The sequence below is a fragment of the Myxocyprinus asiaticus genome, chromosome 5 (genome assembly GCF_019703515.2).
Source record: "Myxocyprinus asiaticus isolate MX2 ecotype Aquarium Trade chromosome 5, UBuf_Myxa_2, whole genome shotgun sequence".
In the NCBI taxonomy this organism is placed as follows: Eukaryota; Metazoa; Chordata; class Actinopteri; order Cypriniformes; family Catostomidae; genus Myxocyprinus; species Myxocyprinus asiaticus.
Genome location: NC_059348.1, coordinates 23,559,166 through 23,581,991, shown reverse-complemented (window position 1 = coordinate 23,581,991; position 22,826 = coordinate 23,559,166). Strand labels below are relative to the sequence as shown.

The window sequence follows — 22,826 nt, the reverse complement described above, 5'->3', positions numbered from 1 at the left end:
ATCATGAGAAACATTTCAGTCATGTTTCAAAACTTTTGACCGGTAGTGTGTATATATATATATATGTCATGATCGTAATAAGTATTCAGATCAGTCGTTTCATGGACTTGTTGATATGATTTTGTCTTAAAGGATGGTCGACACCAGGCCTGTTACAGGGCTCTGTTCAGTCACTCTGTTGTTTGATTTGCCATTGTTCTGCCTATTAAGCAATGTCTGAGCTACAGTCAATGCATTCAGTGCTGACACCTCAACTGTTTATCCCTTCTGCTCATTTTGGCTTTGAAAGAGTCTACTTTTGGCTGTGAAATCAATAAGTGGAACACAATAATAATAATAATAATAAAAACTATAAATGCACATGGATTCATAAATAGGTTTTTATTAATACTCAGTGACAAAGCAAGCACTTAAATAGAAATATTGCACAGAATTACAACAATAATTGTCAGCTGCCCTGTCTTAAAAAGACTATAATGGCACTAACAGGTGACAAAATAACCTTGTTAATACTGCATTCCAACACCATATGCACTTTCTAATGAACATACTTTACAACATAGATTTTAATATCTATGGTTAACATACAGTAGCCTTCAAAATCATGCAACACATTCGCTTATCAAAGAACAAAGAATATTCATGTTGTTAGGATATTGTCAGCGGTCCAAGTCTCACATGCTATAATTAGTTTCTTAATCCTTGGATTTTGATTCTAGTTTATCCTGAGAAGTAGACATTTTTTTTTTCAAGAATTACTGACCAGGAACAATTTCCTAAACTTTTCCCCCCAGTTTTGGGTAGAAAAAAATGACGTGAGAAATTGTAAGCTATCTGAAAAGCTTCTGTTCAATTCTTAAAATGTTGAATTTACTGTGTAATATAACCCAATTGTATTTTTTAATTATCAAATAGAAAAATAGCTACTAATTTATTCATAACATTATCATTGCCTTTATCACTGATACCACAGTGTAGTGCACTACCCTTAAATGTTGAAGTTTATGGTTGATGTTGATCTCATGGAAAACAGGTTAAGGCCCTGAAATATACAGTAATACCCCATCAATAGCTGCTAAGATTTTTGTATATAGAGATTCTTCTTAATTACCCTTTGGCTTAATATTATTTTGAGCAAGGTTTACTGGCCCGCATAGACCACTTGTACAGATACCATTTCCTTTGACTGTGTTCTTTTAAATAAAGAGTTTTTGGTTTATTCATATACACATAACAGATCACTGTCTGCTCAAATATGATATGCAAACATATTTATGCAGATAACTGTCTGCTCAAAGATAGATGTTTAGATATACTGTAGATGTATACTGTAGATCATATAAGGTTATGTTTTATGGAAATTCTCTTCAATATGTAACAAATCCAGCTGGACTGTTGCAGTCCAAGTTGAATTGTCGCGTTAAAGCTGAGTATTTACTGAGTAAAAAAGGGCAGAACTGCCAGAAGTACATTCCAAAATGGACAAAGATGACAAGTAAAAGTGCCACCTGCCTGCTTTGTCTGATCTGGTCACATCAGCCAGATCAGAAGCGTTCTTTCAAGGGACTACTTTTCCTCATTCATTCACTGATACACATGACCCATCTCTGTCTTGAACATTAATAGCATGACAAATGAAAATGCAAAGTTGATTCCACTGACATGTCCCAATCCTTAAAATAAATTGATCATTTCCACTCTAAACTTCAGATCAGAGCTTTTCAAATAGCTTGCCAGATTGTTTAAATACTGTATACAAAACCACCTAAAGTGTAATTTCACACAATGTACTTTAAGTTCCAAAAGCTGAACTGCAGTTTCACAAAGGTTTCTCTATTAGAACAACAGTAGAAATTTAACAGTCAACAGTTTATTTCTCCCTTGGACATTAATAAATTGTTACTGTAGTTATTGCACTAGTACAGTATGTCCTGTCATTGATCCTTGGTTTGAAAACACCAGCAGTAAACCTGAAATAAAAACCACTCTGTGGAGAGGAAAAACATTGATACGACAGGTTTCAGACAAATGTCACTTTTCCAACAAACAGATCAACAGACCTGTTGTTGTTCCCAGCTGCAATGTTGCTGAGTTGACAGTAAAATGAGCAAGCATGTCAGAATTCTTGAGGATGAAAGATAGAGACTATAAGACAGTTGGTAGAGAGTTCAGCTGCCCTGAGGGCTGAGGTACTGCACAGTAGATTGAAACGAGTTTAAGCCAGCAGGATCCCAAAAATCAGAATCTGTACAGGAGAAATTAGAAAACATATCAGTTTACATGTATAAGCAGCTTTACTTACACTATAAATCTCAAATTAATCACTAACCCCCTTTAAAGGAATATTCCGGGTTCAATACAAGTTAAGCATAATATTGATTACCACAAAAATGTATTTCAACTCCTCCCTCCTTTTCTTTAAAAAACAAAAAAACAAAAGCAAAATTCTGGGCTGCAGTGAGACACATACAATGGAAGTGAATGGAGCCAATCTGTAAACGTTAAAATACTCACTGTTTCAGAAGTATAGCCACAAAACATAAACATTATTTTTAGTGTGATAAAAATGCATTCTAACCTTTTGTTTAAAGTTATATCCAATTTTACAACTTTGTTGCCATGACAACATAATGCTGTAAACCCTAATCAACCGTAAAAATGATTATTTAAACTACTTTACAACTTAAATAATTCACAAGCTTTAAAATAACAATTAATGGGGGGCCTGGGTAGCTCAGTGGAAAAATACGCTGGCTACCACCCCTGGAGTTCACTAGTTTGCTTGTTCAAATCCAGGGCGTGCTGAGTGACTCCAGCCAGGTCTCCTAAGCAACCAAATTGGCCCAGTTGCTAGGGAGGGTAGAGTCACATGGGGTGGTTGCTATAATGTGATTCGTTCTCGGTGGGACACGTGGTGAGTTGAGCGTGGTTGCTGCAGTGGATGGCGTGAAGCCTCCACACACGCTATGTCTCCGTGGCAACGCGCTCAACAAGCCACGTGATAAGATGTGCGGGTTGACAGTCTCAGATGCGGAGGCAACTGGGATTCATCCTCCACCACCCGGATTTTGGCGAATCACTACACAACCACGAGGACTTAAAAAAAGCACATTGGGAATTGGGCATTCCAAATTGGGAGAAAAGGGGGAAAAATCCAAAATAAATAAATAAATAACAACTAATGTATCACTTTTATAAAATTATATGCTTTACATTTCTGCTTTTAAACCCCCAAAAATTGGCCCCATTCAATTCCATTGTAAGTGTCTCCCTGTTACCCAGATTTTTGCCTTTTTTTTAAAGAGAAATTTCACCCAAAAATGAAACTTCTCTCATCATTACCTCATGACTTTCTTTCTTCTGCAGAACACAAACGAAGATTTTTAGAAGAATATCTCAGCTCTGTTGGTCCTCACAATGCAAGTGAATGGTGATCAGAACTTTGTAGCTCCAAAAATCACATAAAGGAAACATAAAAGTAATCCTTCTGACTCAAGTTGTTAAATCTATATCTTCTGAATCAAATCAAAGTCCTTTTTTTACTCTAAATCTCCACTTTCACATTTACTTTCAGATGTGAAAGTGAGACTAAACAGGCACCACATGTGACTTTCATATGTAAACGTGAAAGTGGAGATTTAGAGTAAAAAAAGGACTTAAATTTGTATCTGTCTCTCACCCACACCTATCACGTTACTTCTGAAGACATGGATTTAACCACTGAAGTCTTATGGATTACTTTTTTGTTTCCTATGTGTGAGTTTTGTAGCTACAAATGTCTGAACACCATTTACTTGCATTGAATGGACCTACAGAGCTGAGATATTCTTCTAAAAATCTTTGCTTGTGTTCATCAGAAGAAAGAAAGTGAAACACATCTGGGATGGTATGAGGGTGAGTAAATGATGAGAGAATTTTAATTTTTTGGGTTAACTATCCCTTTAAAGAAAAGGAGGGACGAGTCGAAATAATTTTTGTGGTAATAAACATTATGCCTTTAATAATCTGAATTACTAATCTAGACTGCTTTGAACATCAAAAATTACAAAAATGCACTCCTGTTATTGGTAACTATTATATTGCCTTTGCAAACTACAGTCTTTGGTGCAGCTTCACCAGATACATTGCTCTATACTTCAAGACAGATGTTTATTTTCATTTAATTCATGCAAGCATTAACCAACTCTTCAAGGGCTCACAGTGCCATCAGTGTTGTCTATACCCTTTCCAACACAGTGTCCTAATGCAAGGCTAATTCCACCCCTCAATACTGACACAGTTCCCCATTGTGTCCCATGTCATTGGACTGAATCATCATTAGAGTCATGCAACCAAACTAACAACATGAGGCTTATTCCCCCAGCCAGAAAAGAGAACAGAGTCCTGTTCAGCATCACTTCTCTCAATGGGCAACAGTCAACCAGCTCTAAACATCTGCTCTGTAGCGGCTCCTGGGTTGCAGAGAACACTCCCATGAGCACACTGATGGATTATAGACCAGTCAAAGCCAACACAAACTCCTTCACCTCTGGCTGCAAGCCGAACTGCTGGGGAGCAGCTGATGAGACAACTCCTAAACAAGCATGAGTAGAAAATGTCCTGCTTTGATGAAAGATAATGTATAAGAAAAGACAGGCAGACCTAGACTGAACTCATTTTGTCTATTCGAGTACTCGGACTAATTACTCGTTGAGTACTCGAGGGGCAATGACATGTACATAACTGTATATATAATAACATGTCTGACAAGCATCTTTGGCTGCTGCATTACGTCTTGTTGTTCCAGTGTATCGTCTATTCATTATTATAGACTGTTATAAAATATTCTGTTACAAACTGTACAAAAGATTACATAATAAAAATATAATGCATCATATTTGGTCATTATGTGAAGATTCGCTGCCCAACTCTAAAGAAGGTGCACAACGCGCGTCTCTCTGTTCTTCCTTCAGGTTACAGTAGTAATCTTAGTAAGCGCCCCAGTTTTTTTAGTGACTGTCTGAACCTTCTATTTTCAAATCGCAGTTGGCTTAACAGGAGATGCCATAACCATCGCATTTTTGTTGAAGTTCAGTTTTGAAGACGCTGCATTCTGTTCCATTGAGCTCTGTCTATCTGTTTGAAACCCTCACTTGCTGTAAATGCGCTGCTTCAGCACGTTGAGTCCACTGCCACATGCCTGGTGTGTGTGTGTGTGTGTGTGTGTGTGTGCCCAAGTGTTCGCTCCTGTGGGGAAAGCCGTGATGCTCCGTATTGTTGTAGCTGTGTTTATTCATGAATCGTTCAACTCGGAGAGTCGGAATTTCCACCTATCAACTGGGGAAAGTGCAACGGAATGACACATTATGTCGGACTTCTAACTTGGAAACTGGTGCGGAAATCTTCAACTCCCATTTCATCGAGATGCAGGTGTGTGTTACGTCACGCAAACATTTCAGCGCCCAGGGCAGGGAGGTTTACATTCAGTGACAAACATTCACTTTCATTAAATAATATCCATTAATGAGCCATAGTTCTTACATTAAATTATAATAAAATGTGTTTAGCAAACGTTTTGCAGAGAGAGGTGTTCAAAACTCTCTTTTTATTGTTGTAACGATAGAATTGCAGCATTGTATATCAGTTTGTTTGCTATGAGACGTCTCTGACAATAAATGTACCCCTCAAAATCACAACGTAATCAATCTCAAAATTAAAAATAAGCTCCCTGTTTGACATGTTTATGTTTAGTTGTCTGGTAATTGTCACTGAATTTCGAATTAAGTGAAAAGTCACATCATGCATGATCACCATCTATCATCGTTTTCATGATAGATCATTGCTGCTACGTCTGAGTACCCAAGTACTCGAGTACTCGTGCCCATCCCTAGAATGCAGATGGTTTAAACATTCTGTCTATGCAAGCTTGGACTCAGTCCTTGGTAACCATGCATAGGTTGTGAAATGTATTGTATATACTGCCCCATAGTGGCTAAGTGTTATCATTACAGTGCAAAAACAACACTTTTATCAGTAAACCTGTCAGGTTATTACAACAACATGCTGACCTCTACCACTCCTTAGCATGTTGATAAAATATTATTTAATGCATATTTGGCTGAACTATGCCCCCTCAGTGTTGGAAGTCACCTGTGGCTTAGAGTGAATATACGCTTTCACGCTTGCCAGATGTGCAACCAAACAGCTGTCTGCTGTGTGGATCCACTGAGAGCTGAGCAGGAAATAAAAGTATGTCAATAGTCCATTCACTGCTCATGTCTCAACCCTGTATCCATGACATTACCTTCCAAAACATTGCACACAAAACTGATACAAACACTGAAATAAAGCTAAATATTTAGCGAAAACAAAACCTTTTTTTAATCTATTCAGTCCTTATATAACCAAATAAATAATGTACTCCACTGCCTTAGATATAAATTAAAGGAGCAAGTATTCTCTGTCACTACATGTTGTTCTGGTTACTGCAAACAACTGTCACATTGGCCTCCTTTTATTTGCTATAGCAACTCTGTTTAGAAAAGAGCAGCAGACTTAATGGATGTGTTGTTGTGGAGGTGGTCAGATGCAAATTTCTACCACAGTATGACATCATAATGTGGAGGAAGCAGAGAAGGAATTGTTTTGGCAGCTTGGTTTCAGCAAATGCTCTTTTTGCAGTAATGAGGAAGTTTTAAAGGGATAGTTCACCTAAAAATGAAAATCCTCTAATCATTTACTCACCCTCATGCCATCCCAGATGTGTATGACTTTCTTTCTTCAGCTGAACACAAACAAAGATTTTTAGAATATTTCAGCTCTGCAGACCCATACAATGCAAGTAAATGGTGTTCAGACCATTGTAGCTCCAAAACTCACACATAGGAAACATAAAAGTAATCCATAAGACTTCAATGGTTAAATCCATGTCTTCAGAAGTGATATGATAGGTGTGGGTGAGAGACAGATCAAAATTAAAGTCCTTTTTTTTTTTTTACTCTAAATCTCCATTTTCAATTTCATGTGGTGCCTGTTTAGATTCACTTTCACATCGGAAATTAAAAGTGGAGATTTGGAGTAAAAAAAAGATTTCTCACTCACACCTATCGCTTCAGAATATATGGATTTAACAACTTAGGTCAGAAATATTACTTTTATGTTCCCTCTATGTCATTTTTGGAGCTACAAAATGTCTGATCACCATTCATTGCGAGGAACAACAGAGCTTTAATATTGTTCTAAAAATCTTCGTTTGTGTTTTACAGAAGAAAGAAAGTCATACATATCTGTGATGGCATGAGAGTGAGTAAATGATGAGAGAATTTTCATTTTTGGGTGAACTATCCCTTTAAGTTCTGAAACTTACAGTATGTTTTTAAAATACAACAACCTCTTGTTAAAAGATCAAGGAAAACTTGATTCCTCATGTCATGACCCTTTTTAGTGTCCACGCAATGTCTACAAAAACACCAAGATTTAAAAACATGACTAAATTAAGACTTTCTTGGATTTTCTTTAGTCATTCTTTGTGACCAGACAGTCTTACTAAATTATTAACAAGCTATTCTCCTCAATTCAATTTGCTTTCCAGTTTCATTGTTCTGGTTTTTAATTATTAATTAGGTATGGTGCTTTTACTGAGACACTAAAATACTAATCACAGAAAACATCTTACAATAAAAAAACAATAAAAAAAAAAAACAATTAAATAATTATTAAAACACAACCTCCTGAAAATAAAACAATTACATTAGAGGTTCTAACTGCAGGATCAAATCAATAAATTCTAAATCAGCACATTACAATCTTAACATAATTTAATCACTTCCACTCTCATGCTGGTAGACTGCCAAGATACTGTGTGCTGTTGCTATGGTTTTGAGATATCAGGCTGAAATATATAACAAGAAACAGATATGCACAGCAGGGAAGATATCTGACCTTGAAACCCTATCAATAAAAGCTCTGCTACCTAAGTACTTAGCTCTCATTAATTTCAACCTCAATCTCAGAACCATAATTCTGCATGGTAATTTGCAAAGGAACAAATCCAGAGAGACAGGAAGCCTATCTTCTCCCTATTAAATGTAAACGTTTATATCAATGTTTCGATGAGTATCCATTTAGCACAGATTATGCAGATCTGAATATCTTTTTTGTGCAGTTCCTTGTCTGAGACTATAATAGTGCAAATGACTGAAACTGCTGACCTCCCTCCCCTGAAATCCTAATTACAGATTCGACTCATCAATGCTCACTGACTCACACACCAAACAACCAGTATAGATCAGAGCCTTTTAGCATCTCTGCTGACCCAGCTACAGAATAGCTCCCAGAAATCCTTGAAGCCTACTGAAATGCTGAGACACAAACACTTCCCCAGCACAAGCACAAAACAGAGGCCTTTAAGAGATGTTTTAGAGGCCCTGATCGGAAGTAAGATCATTTCTACACTATAGTGACTGGCCGTGTAAAAAAAGACCCATAATGACTGAATCACAGAGGAAATTAAATAAACTACGGTTTATTTTTGGTGGGATATACAGTTTACAGTATTGTGACGTTAAACAACATCAAATAGCATTTTCCAATTGTTTATTGTAACAAACCAAAAAATGCAGGTTATGTGTCTTTTACAGTACAGTGTGACATCCGCTTCACCTCTTGCCTTTGTTGGTGGGTGAACTAAAGGAGAACGTGCTTGCTGTGAGTGTGAGTATACCTGCAAGGCATGGTCAAATTTCACAGCAGAATGAAGGACGGGTACGTTTACACGACAACGATGTACTAAAAACGGAAAAGTTTTTCTTTGCGTTTTTTTAAAAGTTTCGCGTACAGACGACAACTTTGTCAAAACGATCCCCGTTCACACGGATCCGCGATAACGACTAAAAACGCTGTATTATGCATGCCAGGCCAGTAGTTACGATGCCACTTTATAAAGAGACACTACGCGCCTGCGCACATAAGCATTCTTCCACAGAGCGGTGAATACAAACAATGAAGATGGCGAAAGCATCGAGCAGTTTTGTCTGGACGCACGATGAGGTTGCTTTATTACTACAATTACTTTGCTAGAGAAGCGTCAATAAACTCAAAATCTTGAGCAGAACAAACACAGTCCTGTAGTCCGCCATTGTAGTTTTGAATGTCTCGCGCGTTGTTTTAATGTACACGCGCGCATGCCTATAGACTGAACTCTCAAGAATATTCAATAAACTCTGCTCATTTTTACCATTACTTCGTCTCCTGCCTTCTTCTGTATTCCCCCTGCTGACTCTTGGGCTGGTAGGAGAGTAAGTTAACATAACAAGCTGTTGATGTTGATTGGTTTTGGATATCAGACAGAACTCTGATATATGATATCTTCTGACAGAGAGAGAGAGGTCTTATGTACACTGGATCTCACATGCATTTTCACTGCCTCATGTTTTCATATTCTAAGCATATCATTGAAAACTGTACATGGCATCACATCTCTATCTATAGGCTATATACATAAGCGGTGGGTGAGTGAGTTGCAGAGTAAATGTACATCAAATAAAATTAAGTAAATAAATAACATTTAAAATACAAATATATTTTCCCATCTGATACATTCATTTCAAGATTTTCAAATTGCAGGTTCTGCCTACTGTACAATGTTCACACTCCATACCAAACACTCCAAATGAATAAATTGTTGATTATTGTTATTTGCACAGACACCAGTATTCATATTGATAATTATACATCTCAAATTAATGCCTATCAATCCATCATTCTTTATATAACACGTAATACGCGTGTGCATGATGTCATCGTTTTCACAAATGCGCGTTTTTGTATGTTTACACGGAGACGATAACGGCATCGTTTTCAAAAACTTGCACTTTGAAACCCTTTTTCAAAAGTTTGCGTTTTCAGGCCCCAAAACGCTGTTGTTTTCCGTTTTTAGTTGAAAACGTTGTCGTGTAAACGGCCCCTTTCCTCTGCAGGCTTGATTGCGCTGGTGCTTCTGAAGCATCCCTATGGTCATTATTAAAGCCTTGTAAGAAAATCTTCTATTTGCTATTTTTCTTGCAGCAAGTTTTCTCAAATTTGTAACACTATGAAGCAAGGAAATACATAACGTATACATATATATGTATCTGTTACATTAAACATGACCAAATGCCCTAAGCTATAAAAAGAATATGGGCTCTGATTTGTGCTTCTGTATACTGCAAAACACAGCAACCCACCATCCGTTATTGAGCTTTATCAATAAAGTTAGTATCACAAATATTAATTATATTCTACAAAAAACACCAAATCAGATTACATAAACTAATAAATTTTCCACATTGGGATGCAATCCCAGCCATTGTCCAATGATTAGACCTACTGAAGTAATTCAGTATGATGCCTTAGAAATGTTATAAGAGCTCCTTTTGCACCCTAAACTGAATGGTTGCTGATATTCCGGAGCTGATCATTAAAGGAATTGTTCACCCAAAAATTTAAATTCCCTCATCATTTACTCACTCTCATGCCATCCCAGATGTGTATGACTTTCGTTATTCTGCAGAACACAAACGAAGATTTTTAGAAGAATATTTATAATATAGTAGAATATTGTATTTATTAAGAATATAATAAATGCCACAATGCGTTTCGACTCGTTCCTCATTTATTTGAATGTTAATGAGTTATTTTAATGTTTATGGATTGGCCCCTTTCTCTTCCATTGTAAGTGCCTTACTATAACTGCTATAAATTGCAAAATAATTTTTTGTGGTAATCAACATCATACCACAAATGTTGTCGATTGAGCTTAACTTGTATTGACCCTGGAACATTCCTTTAAAGCTTGATAAGAGGAATTCGGCACCTGTTTAACATGGGCTTCACTTCTTCATTTTACATCTGCGTTCTACCTTCTTTTCTCTTGGAAGGACAAAACCGCTAGACTCATCAATGTTTACAGCAGACTTCCTGTGATGCTGTGATCCACGCTTCTTTTTGGCTGGGTTTCCGTTTTCCATCATATTCAAATGTTGAATATGGTGATCCTCTCGGCAATAAGAGGATATAGATGAGATAGAGGCCATGAGAGGAAGAGAAGTAGGCCTAGTAGCTTGAGATGTGTCTGTACATGGACTGTAAGTTTCCAACATCAAGTCATCTGAACCATTGGTAGTTACAAAGCCAAGTCCCTCAGTCTTCAAAAGGGAAGATTTATGAACATCCTCAGAGAGGCTGGACCTCCTCATGCAATGTCTTGCATGCGAGCCCTTCTCTGTAGTTGTCATTGGTCTTTTCTTGTGCTTTGACTTCAGGGATTTTTGTTCTTTGTTCCTTTTAACCCCTTGCTCAGGTTCAAATACACCTCTTTTTTCACAGCTTAAGTGCTTTTGAGTAATGTTAATCTTCATAGAAGCCAACTGACTAGCACACTGCTCAACAAGGGAAGCTATGCTGATATCACTTCCTATCCCGCAGGTGCTAGCTGGGGATAGCAGGTCTCCAGTTATTGGCTGTGGATTTAGTGTCTTGGACTGGGGAAGGCTGGCACAGGCCCACAGGTCTGATGTCTTGATGTGCTCAATAAGAGACATACAAGAAGGACACAGGTACAGATCTTTAGCTCCATTTCTCAGGGAACTCCTGCAAGATTCACAAAGAGATTGCTTGTTTATGGCCAGCACAAACAAAGATCTTGTGCCAGAGCCAGGTGAGCTTACCACAGGAGACTGCAAATCTCCACTTGGGGTCACTGGGGAGTCGATATTGTATATCCTGAAACACACACCACTCACTGGGGTTTGGGGTAGTCTCTCTGGAGAGGCCAAGGTTGACATCACTGTGTTAACATCACATTGTGAAGGCAAATGCATTAAGGGAACAACAAAACTTGGCTGGTTTGGGTCTTTTTTTGTGAAATTAAGCATATCTTTCCTACCATTACAAGTTCTTGGAGGGGCTCTTCTTGGTGGTTTTCTAACCCCTGCTGACTGGGTTTTGCATCGTAGACATAAATCACCTGTTTCCGCACTGCTAGTTTGCGAAGACCTCAGTTCTGTTGGGTTGCTGTTTTCTGTCCTCTGTTTCAGCCAGTTAACGATACCCATAGCCAGAGAGATTTCTGTGTCACAAAGCTTTAGTAAACAATCCTTCCCCATCCATTTACTCTGCAGAAGCTCTTGGCCTATGACGTCTCTAGCCAAAGGTGGGGCAAGATTCTCCTCTGCTCCAACGTGAAAGCTGTACATGGATAATGGAAGGTCACTGCATTGGCCAGCAATGCTGTCTGTAAGATCTATTTCATCATCAAAGATGGGGGTCATCTCTGCCTCACTGGGGTCATAGAACAACTCGTAAAGAGCATCTCCACTGTAAGTGTCCCTAGTGAACTTGTTGGAGTGAACTGGGGTGAGGGAACTTTTGCTGTGGTCCTCAAAACCAGGAGAAACATAATCACAATAGCCTTCATCACTAGTGTTCTCTTGGTTGTCACTTTTTGGTGTTATCACATCAGGATTCAGTTCCCTGATCTGTGACTCATTTTCAGATACAGTTTTAGGAGAATTTGCAATAGGTGTTTTGGTTTCTGTTGCATTTCCCCCTGATCTTGAACTTTGCCCAATTATATTTCTGTTTAGGGTTTCCCACATTCCAAACATGTCCTCGACGTGAACTGGAGATGCCAGACACTCTTTACCTCCCTGCAAACCTGCAGAAGTAGGACTTTGTCTCTGAGGTCCACAAGCAACTTTTTCACACTCAGGACATATAAGGCATTCCTTATCAGCAAATATCTCTCCACAACCAGCCTGTGATCCAAAGCTTTTTAATGAGGCAGCATCATCACAAACATTAGCACAATTTTCACCTGAAGAATCTGAGAATGTCTCACTAAGTTCATGATCATACCTGCTTCCTCTGTGCCTTAAAGACTTCTTCGTCCGATTAACTGTTGGAACATTTTCACCTGCAACACGACACGGTGTACCTGGGGACATAGCTTTTTCATGGTTGTTTCTTTTATGAACTAACAAGTCTTTAGTGGCCTTTTTAGGCTTCCTTAGGGAGATCCTCTTTATAGGAATGGATTTAGCTATGCAGGGCACAAAGGGCACTTGCGGTGTTAGATTACAGTAATCAATGATTTCATGACTGCTGCCAGATGTATCCCGATTCTCACGAAGCAGCTGTGGAGGAAAGCTGACACTGGTCACAAGCTTATAATGATGGCGCCAGTTGGTCCTGTCTTTGTATCCAGGGCTCTCAGCCTGCTGCAACCGTATTCCTCTCACACATTCATGGGTTCTGCTCCTTGTAACAGAGCTGCAGAGCTGTCCATTACTTTCCGAGAGAGTGTCACTAAGCTCTGGAGAGAGAACATCAGGAGTGTCTGGCATAGGCAGTGGGCATGGGCATTCACTGGTTCTCACAAATCCATTATTTGGAGTGTTGTGAGATTTATGCTCTTCAGTGTATTTACTTTGGCCATGTGCTGCATTTTTATTTGAACTCTTCCTTTCATCCGAAGGATTTTCGCTTTTTAATTTCATATACATAACTGTGGATAGAGACAGTTACAAATATAAAAAGATGTATTCTTGTTATTTACGCATAAACCGGGCCTTATGGACATGATAGAAATTATTCAGGCCTTTTACAATGTTAATTTGTGCTTAAATCATTAATGCATCTACTATTTCATCTTCAGAATTTATCAACAAAATTCAACAAGATCAAAAAGTTTTATTAAGCATATGCTCATAATTCCCTCTATTTTCTTTCTGCCCGAGACAGCGTGATTATCTCACTTCATGAGAAATTTAACAAGTTTCTTTTTTTAAAGATGTTCAGTAGGCTTACATTTATTCTTAACATGTTGATGCCTTTGAATTTTAACTTATATTTTATCTTTTTTAATATTCTAACTCATTAAAATTTAACAAGAATTATGTAAACAATGTTGCTGGTAGCTACCAGACTTTAAATTGAAATTCATGGAATAAATAATATTAAATAAAAACTGTATAGCTTCTACATATTCCAAATTCATTATGAACATTATTTCATTAAAGAATACAGTTGAAGACAAAATATCTAATTAAACGGATTAAACTAATTTCAAATAGACTATTTATAATGTAGGTCCCAGTTAGACTTTTGCTTAATACTCAAAACAATGAGTACAAAATAAAGGCAAAATCTATTATCTCAGTTTGTTACATTTCTATTACTTGCCCATCATGATTACTGGATGAGTTATATAGAGATTGAACTAACAAACAGCAATTCCTATTCGATTAAACATTTTTAAGCTGAACAACTCAAATGTTATATTTACTTTAGAAATTACAATTACTTTTTCCCACACCTGTGAATAGTCTAGTATACCTAATGTTGGTACATATGTTTCTTATACAATTATTTAACAGTACAGCCAACAGCATATAAAATGGGTCACAGGGAAAATCGAATATGACATGATAGTACACAGCTCTAAAACTGAAATGATAACGCCTCGAATGGCGCGAAGTAAATTCTTAATCCTTCGCAAAAAAATCTAAAACCTTATGAAAACGTGCCATTTCCTGATATATGTAACATATTCAGCCGTTTGCAGTTCGTCGTTCGACTACATTTGAGCTACGCCTAATAAACATTGTTTCGTAATAAGGCGTTTGAATTCGCCTAATAAACGGTCCCGTACGTTATTTTAACGGCCATTTTATTACATACCTGTATCAGAACAGAATGTGACCGAAGTCGCTTGGCGGGAGATGGTGGTCCAGACGCGCGTGACAAGATAGGATGCTCTGGCTGTCAGCGAGCGTGTGAAGATAATTACAATCAATAAGGGACCAGGAGAACACTCACAACAGACAGCATGACCAGTCACGCTGCATTTATATGGTTGAAGCGCTGATAGTTTTTACGATGTGGTTATTAAAGGAATATTCCAGGATCAGTACAAGTTACGCTCAATCGACAGCATTTGTGGCATAATGTTGATAACCACAACAATGAATTTCGACTCGTCCTTGCTTTTCTTTAAAAAAAGCAAAAATCGAGGTTAGTGAGCCACTTACTGTAAAATGTAAGAGAATGGGGCCAATTTATGATGGGTCTAAAGGCAGAAACGTGAGTCTTGTAAAACTATAAAAGCGCTTACATGAATTCTTACCCATTAGCTTCCGCTGTAAGTGCCTCAATATAACCTTTTTTTTTTTTCTTACTATGGGTTTTTTTTTTTTTTTTTTTTTTTTTTTTAGAATAGGAGGGATGAGTCAAAATAAATTTTTGTGGTAATCAATATTATGCCATAAATGCTGCCAATTGAGTTTAACTTGTATTGAACCCGGAATATTCCTTTAAGGGCTTTCGTGAAATGTCTGTGTGAAATATTCAAAGACTCAAGCTCACACATACAGTAAGGGAAAATTGCAGAAAACATTAATCAGAATAAGACCAACATAATTGTACAATGACAAGACCAGAGCACATTTTAAATAACATCACCACTTTAAAGATACACAATAGTGGATGCAAGACTTAGTGGTAAGGAATGTTTATTTTTTTACTGTGACATAAGCCATTTCTAGTTCTGAGATTTTCTTTTTCCTGGGAACAGCATCAAAACAACATGTATCATAAGAATATTTACCTCTTAAATATGAAAACATGAAATGTAATCATTTAAGGAACAAGGAATTTAACACTGACATAAACATAACAGAATCTCACCTAAACAAAGCCTCCTACATGTGAGGAAAAGTACAAAACTAAACAGAAAGCTTATGTTCAAGTTTAGGTCTAAATCTTTTAAGTGCAAACATGTTCATCACAGATAAGGACCCCATCCAAGGTACATCAGGCACAAGAGGTTATCATCTGTGGCTTCTTGAATGAGGTAGTGTACGTGCCCCTCAATGGACAGAGGCAAACCCATCACTTTATTCCTGTTCTTGATCACGCCCTGAAGTCGCTGCTCTATGTCCAAAACATGGGTCTTAGCCTAAAATGGAACAAAGATTAAATTACAGCTTATTTTTATTGTTACTACTCTTCCAACAAGCTCAAAGTGCATAAGAGTGCTTCGAAATTATTGCATTCAAATATGTTGTATGTTTATGTATAATTTAAGTCCACTTAGCTAAATATATAAGTCATAGATGAGCACTGTCGTTTAAGCCTAAGTAACCAAAGGGGCAAAGTACCTTCTCATTGAGGATCTCTCCAGATTCATTAACTTGATTCTTGGAGGTACCCTTCACAGGTTTACTCCACTCGACCAAAGGATCATGTAGGAATGTTTTTAAAACACTGTATTAGACAAAAGTATTAGACAAATACTGTATTTGCACAGTTTTATAGTAGAAAAAACTAGTAAGTAATAGAAACAACTGAAACAACATGTATTGTTTGAAACAACTGTATGTGTACAGCTGAAGTCAGAAGTTTACATACACCTTAGCCAAATACATTTCCTGACAATTAATTGTAGAAAATATTCCCCGTCTCAGGTCAGTTAGGATCACTACTTTATTTTAAGAATGTGAAATGTCAGGGTCCTGGGTAGCTCATAGAGTATTGACACTGACTACCACCCCTGGAGTCACGAGTTCGAATCCAGGGTGTGCTGAGTGACTCCAGCCAGGTCTCCTTAGCAACCAAATTGGCCCGGTTGCTAGAGAGGGTAGAGTCACATGGGGTAACCTCCTCGTGGTCACGATTAAGTGGTTCTCACTCTCAATGTGGCGCATGGTAAGTTGTGCGTGGTTCGCGGAGAACAGCATGAGCCTCCACATGCTGTGAGTCTCCACGGTGTCATGCACAGCGAGCCACGTGATAAGATGCATGGATTGACTATCTCAGAAGCGGAGACAACTGAGACTTGTCCTCCTCCACACGGATTGAGGTGAGTAACCGTGCCACCACGAGGACCTAGTAAGCAGTTGGAATTGGGCATGCCAAATTGGGGAGAAAAGGGGGAGAATAAAATAAAATAAAGAAAGAAAGAAAAAGAATGTGAAATGTCAGAATAATAGTAGAGAGAATGATTTATTTCAGCTTTTATTACTTTCATCACTTACCCAGTGGGTCAGAAGTTTACATACACTTCGTTAGTATTTGGTAGCATTGCTTTTAAATTGTTTAACTTGGGTCAAACATTTTGGATAGCCTTCCACAAGCTTCTCACAATAAGTTGCTGGAATTTTGGCCCATTCCTCCAGACAGAACTGGTGTAACGGAGTCAGGTTTGTAGGTCTCCTTGCTCGCACACACTTTTTCAGTTCTGCCCATAAATTTCCTATCGGATTGAGGTCAGGGCTTTGTGTTGGCTACTCCAATACCTTGACTTTGTTGACCTTAAGCCATTTTTCCACAAATTTGGAGGTATGCTCGAGGTCATTTCCATTTGGAAGTCCCATTTGCGACCAAGCTTTAACTTCCTGGCTGATGTATTGAGATGTTGCTTCAATATATCCACATAATTTTCCTTCCTCATCATGCCATCTATTTTGTGAAGTGCACCAGTCCCTCCTGCAGCAAAGCACCCCCACAACCTGATGCTGCCACCCCCATGCTTCACGGTTGGGATGGTGTTCTTCGGCTTGCAAGCCTCACCCTTTTTCCTCCAAACATAACGATTGATCTGCACTTTTCGCACCAAACTACGTTCATCTCTAGGAGACAAAATGTGTCTCCTTCCTGAACGGTATGATGGCTGCATGGTCCCATGGTGTTTATACTTGCATACTATTGTTTGTACAGATGAATGTGGTACCTTCAGGCATTTGGAAATTGCTCCCAAGGATAAACCAGACTTGTGGAGGTCCACAGTTTTTTTTCTGAGGTCTTGGCTGATTTCTTTTGATTTTTCCATGATGTCAAGCAAAGAGGCACTGAGTTTAAAGGTAGGCCTTAAAATACATCCACAGGTACACCTCCAACTGACTCCAATTAGCTTCTGATAGGCTTGCCTAAAGGCTTGACATTTTCTAGAATTTTCCAAGCTGCTTAAAGGCACAGTTAACTTAGTGAATGTAAAATTCTGACCAACTGGAATTGTGTAACAATCTTTCTGTAAACAATTGTTGGAAAAGTTACTTGTGTTATGCACAAAGTAGATTTCCTAAACTACTTGCCAAAACTATAGCTTGCTAATATGAAATCTGTGGAGTGGTTAAAAAATGAGTTTTAATGACTTCAACCTAAGTGTAAACATATGACTTCAACTGTACATTTCTGTTTGCTTTTCTATTTGTCTGAGATGTTCACCTCATAAGCGGCTCCCTCTGGTCCCTCATGAGTCTGAGCGTGACTTCACAGGCCTGTCTGAACAGACCCTCTGTGCCCATGGGTCCCATCGCATCAACCATGTTCTGAGTGAGCCGAAAGGGAACTACCTCAGGAACATCAAACGTCTCACCCTGCAGCACCATATAACAAATTTGTTCTAATGTTATGTTCCACATACATCAAAATCATAGAGAAAAATATGGACAGTAATGAAATTAAAATACTGCAGCGTTTTATTTTCATACAGCCTTTACTTCCTTGCACACCTTGTTGAAGAGACAGTTGAAATCTACATGGACACACTCGCCAGTTAGGGAATCAAACAAAATGTTCTCTCCATGGCGATCACCCAGTCCAAGAATGTAGCCCACCATAGACATGACGGCAGTAGAGCGACAGTAAGCAGACCTGCTGTTGTACCTGTAAACCACAAGTGCCATATTTGTCACGTGATAAAATGTGCAATTTTTAAAAGTTTGTTATTTTAAGTGGAGGGGCCTGGGTAGCTCAGCGAGTACTGATGCTGACTACCACCCCTGGAGTCATGAGTTCGAATCCAGGGTGTGCTGAGTGACTCCAACCAAATTGGCCCGGTTGCTAGGGAGGGTATAGTCACATGGGTTAACCTCCTTGTGGTCGCGATTAGTGGTTCTCGCTCTCAATGGGGCACACGGTAATTTGTGCGTGGATCGCGGAGAGCAGCATGAGCCTCTACATGCGGAGTCTCCGCAGTGTCATGCACATCGAGCCACTTGATAAGATGCGCGGATTGACGATCTCAGAAGCGGAGGCAACTGAGACTTGTCCTCCGCCACCTGGATTGAGGTGAGTAACCGTGCCACCACAAGGACCTACTAAGTAGTGAGAATTGGGCATTCCAAATTGGGAGAAAAGGGGATAAAAAAAATTTATTAAAAAAGTTCTTTTAAATGGCTGTTTACACCAAACGCATTGTTGCATCCGTCTGCACTGCTTTTTAATAGTTTTCTATCTAAATATGCGGTAGATGGACATTTTTGACTGTTGCACCATGCCTTTTAGTGTTTCATACAGAAGCGCAGTGTTTTTAGGATGCAGTGTCAAGTTTCAAGAACTTTTAAAAATGCACTTCACACTGCAACTGTCAAAAACATCCAGCTAGCACATATTTATAGTACATAGAAAAACAATTAAAAAACTGCGCTGAACTATGCAAAGACACATTCAGTTTGAATGACTCTTACCCTAAGCTCGTTTAAATGTATAGCTCACCCAAAAATGAACATTCTCTCATAATTTACTCAACCTCATGCCAAGTTGTGTATGACTGTCTTTCTTCAACAGAACACAAATGAAGATTTTTAGAAGAATATTTTAGCTCTGTAGGTCCATACAATGCAAGTGAATGGGTGCCAACTTCTTGAAGCTCCAAAAAGTACACATAGCAATCATAAAAATAATCCATACAATTCCAATGGTCTGATTAATGTCTTCTGAAGTGAAACGCTAGGTGTGTGTAAGAAATGTATCAATAATTAAAACTTTTACTAAAAATGTTAGCTTCTGGCCAGTTTGAGGTTTGTACATTTACGAGGGTTGCGTTCAAACTGCCTCTCATGTGACGCAAGTGCATAAGCCTCCTCTGGATACATTTATATATATATTTATACGTAGATCCCTTATTAGCAGCTGTTTCTATGGGCCGCTGTACTTTTTCGACACAAAAGAAGTTTATGCTGCGGTCTGAGCAAGGACCTTGATCTGAGGCATCTCCTCCACTCAATCACTTGAATCCAAACCAATTCAAACAGCTCTCCTTGTTCACTGTTCCAAGATGGCGCCGCAGTTGTGGTATTCACGCTTGTGGTGGACTTCAGGAGAAAAGACAGAGAACACAGCCCCATCACCATCAATGGAGCACCGGTGGAGAGAGTCAGCAGCTTCAAGTTCCTCGGTGTCCACATCACTGAGGATTTCACATGGTCCGTCCACACTGAGGCCGTTGTGAAGAAGACTCACCAGTGCCTCTTCTTCCTGAGATGGCTGAGGAAGTTTGGAATGAACCACCACATCCTCACACGGTTCTACACCAGCACTATAGAGAGCATCCTGACTGGCTGCATCACTGCCTGGTACAGCAACAGCACCGCCCTCAACCGCAAAGCCCTGCAAAGAGTGGTGCGAACAGCCAGACTCATCATCGGAGGAGAGCTTCCCTCCCTCCAGGAGATCTACACCAGGCGGTGTGTGAAAAAACTCGGAGGACCATCAGAGATGCCAGCCACCCAAGCCATGGGCTGCTCTCACTGCTACCACCAGGCAGGCGGTATTGCAGCATCAGGACCCACACTAGCTGACTTCATGACAGCTTCTTCCCCCAAGCAATCAGACTTTTGAACTCTTGATCGCTCACGATACATATATCAGAACTGCACTTTATTAGCCTCAGACTGGACTCACATTTTATACTTCTCTTAATAATACTATCAATAACTGACTATCAACTGACAGCTGAATGTCAACACAACACTTCATATTTATTTCCGCTCTTTACATGTGGGGGGGGGGGTGGTGGTACAGTGTATTTTTATTGTATACGGTCTTCTTATTTTGTGTATACTGTATAGTGTAACAAGATGTGTAAATTGTGTTAGGTGTAAATAAGATGTTTATTGTAATTGTCATACTGCTATGTTGCTTGGAACCACACCCAAGACTTTCACCCACTGCTGCACTTGTGTATATGGTTGATTTTGAATCAAACCAACCATATGAGGCACCTATGTATGATTCTCTATGCTCCTCTGTTGTAAACAACACTGCACTTCTGTTTTTTTCTCTCCGTATTTTATGCGTCATTTCTTGCGTGAACTTGCCAACACGCTTTTAAATATTAATCAATTTCTTACACACACCTAGCATTTTGCTTCAGAAGACTTTAAGTAATTTACTGGAGTCTAACTGATTATTTTTATGATTACTATATGTGCTTTTTGGAGCTTCAAAAATGTAGCACTCTTTCACTTGCATTTTATGGACCTACAGAGCTGAAATAGTCTTCTAAAAATCTTCATTTGTGTTCTGCAGAAGAAAGTAAGACATACACATCTGGGATGGCATGAGGGTGAGTAAATCATGAGAGAATTTTTATTTTTGGGTGAACTATTCCTTTAATAGCCAATCTTATGAAAACTTCTGCATACTATGACAGTCTAAATGTTAATGAATGTTAACACTGTAAAACTGAATTTGTACCAAGATGTGGGGTCAGGAAATGTCCGTAGGAACCACTCATGAAAAACTGGTGGGTGTCTGGCACACAGCATATCTTTGTGCAACTTCAGCTTCTCCTGAAAAGAGGCTGTTTTGGGCAAAATCAGCTTCCGCAACTCTGTCCCACTGACATAGATCCCTGTGTTTTAAAGAGAAAAATACCCCAATTTAACTGAACTGTGTCAAAAAAGTATTTAATGGAAACAATGAAAGTCAACCTAAAAAAAAATTTTAAGACGGAGAACTCAGAGTACTATAAGTATAAAGCCGAGGTGCGTAAATTTGTCAGTTTTAAACAATTTTCTCATATCCTAGCTTAATATGCAGAGGCAACTACAGTATAAGTTATTTGTAAATACATTTTCTAAAAAACTGAAAACACTGTGTCTCTGTGGCACTATAAAAATTCCTGTTTGTTTTGAGCTACCCATAGAACCTGACGCAACAACATTCACTCAACCAATAGCGTGAGTTGGGGGCGGGACTATCTGTTTGTTCAATCAATAGCAGATGCGGGTCGTATTAGGAAGGCTGTTTGAAAACAATGTTTATTTTTGCAATTCCGTTCAGTGGCGCTAGTGCCACAGAAATTACTCACTTCAGCTTTAAATATCTCACAAGTATATAAATAACAAATGTAAAAAAATTCCCATGACAAAACAGTAAAGCCAGTTTTGAATCAGTGCTAGATCACTCTGTCAAATGGCTAACAGTATTTCATTATGCCATAAACTTTGTACCTGTAGCAGTGTATGTAATACCTTTCTCTTTATAGAGCTTTGTAAGGATGTGACGTAAGCCTGCTGTGTTTTTAACCCACTCTATTATGCCACACTCTTCATTCAAAGGTATGACTGCATATGTCCGAATGTGCAAATCCCTTCGTCTAGACTCTGCATCTTTTCTCAAAGACTGAAAAAAACAAAACATTCAATTAAACTTTTAATGTTTTGAGAAAAATGTCATTCATTTTCAAATTTAATCAACAGACCTTAGTCAGGGACCTACTGAATTTTACGTGGATGAAAAATGGCTGTAGGGTATAGATTTGCAGTCTGTACAATGGTATGGTCCTAGATCTAATTTTCACAACTCGTGCTTTTGGGAGTTTCTATTGAAAATGGTTTGGAAAGATATATTTTCAATTTGTGAGCAGAACAATCAATTTACAGTACCCATTGAACAGACTGCACTTCTATCCCTCACAGCTCGTTTTCATTACCACCAAAACATTTAATATGGCGGTACTCTGACAAAGGTCCATCATTCTTATATGAATATTTAGTGAAGAGAACAAATCTTTTAGCACTGTG

At 38.5% G+C, this 22,826-nt stretch overlaps 2 protein-coding genes across 4 annotated transcripts in view; both read right to left on the bottom strand.

Annotated features, from left to right (window-relative positions):
- Positions 1 to 366: 366 nt before the first annotated feature.
- amer3 (APC membrane recruitment protein 3) lies at positions 367 to 15,146 on the bottom strand. Its single transcript, XM_051698359.1, has 4 exons — positions 15,143 to 15,146; positions 14,698 to 14,880; positions 10,832 to 13,330; positions 367 to 2,245 (listed from the first exon to the last, which is right to left on the bottom strand). Exons 1-3 carry the CDS (start codon positions 15,144 to 15,146, stop codon positions 10,848 to 10,850), a joined length of 2,670 nt encoding a protein of 889 aa, XP_051554319.1. The 3' UTR covers positions 367 to 2,245; positions 10,832 to 10,847.
- The window catches only part of atr (ATR serine/threonine kinase), a 33,391-nt gene continuing 25,618 nt past the window's right edge, over positions 15,054 to 22,826 (bottom strand). For 2 of the 3 annotated variants that reach the window (XM_051697184.1, XM_051697185.1), the window contains exons 42-47: positions 22,275 to 22,425; positions 21,496 to 21,652; positions 18,528 to 18,681; positions 18,241 to 18,392; positions 16,176 to 16,281; positions 15,054 to 15,973 (exon numbers count right to left, since the gene is read on the bottom strand). In XM_051697184.1, coding sequence (XP_051553144.1) covers positions 15,800 to 15,973; positions 16,176 to 16,281; positions 18,241 to 18,392; positions 18,528 to 18,681; positions 21,496 to 21,652; positions 22,275 to 22,425 — 894 coding nt within the window. In that variant the 3' untranslated portion in view covers positions 15,054 to 15,799. The other variant, XM_051697186.1, reaches the window with a different exon arrangement.

What these genes read in the sequence shown, in the direction of transcription:
- amer3 (XM_051698359.1), bottom strand. An exon ending in CACATTCTGTTCTGATACAG is followed by an intron (nt 13,331 to 14,697) that starts GTATGTAATAAA and finishes TTCTCTCTCCAG; the next exon opens with AGCTTAGTGACACTCTCTCG.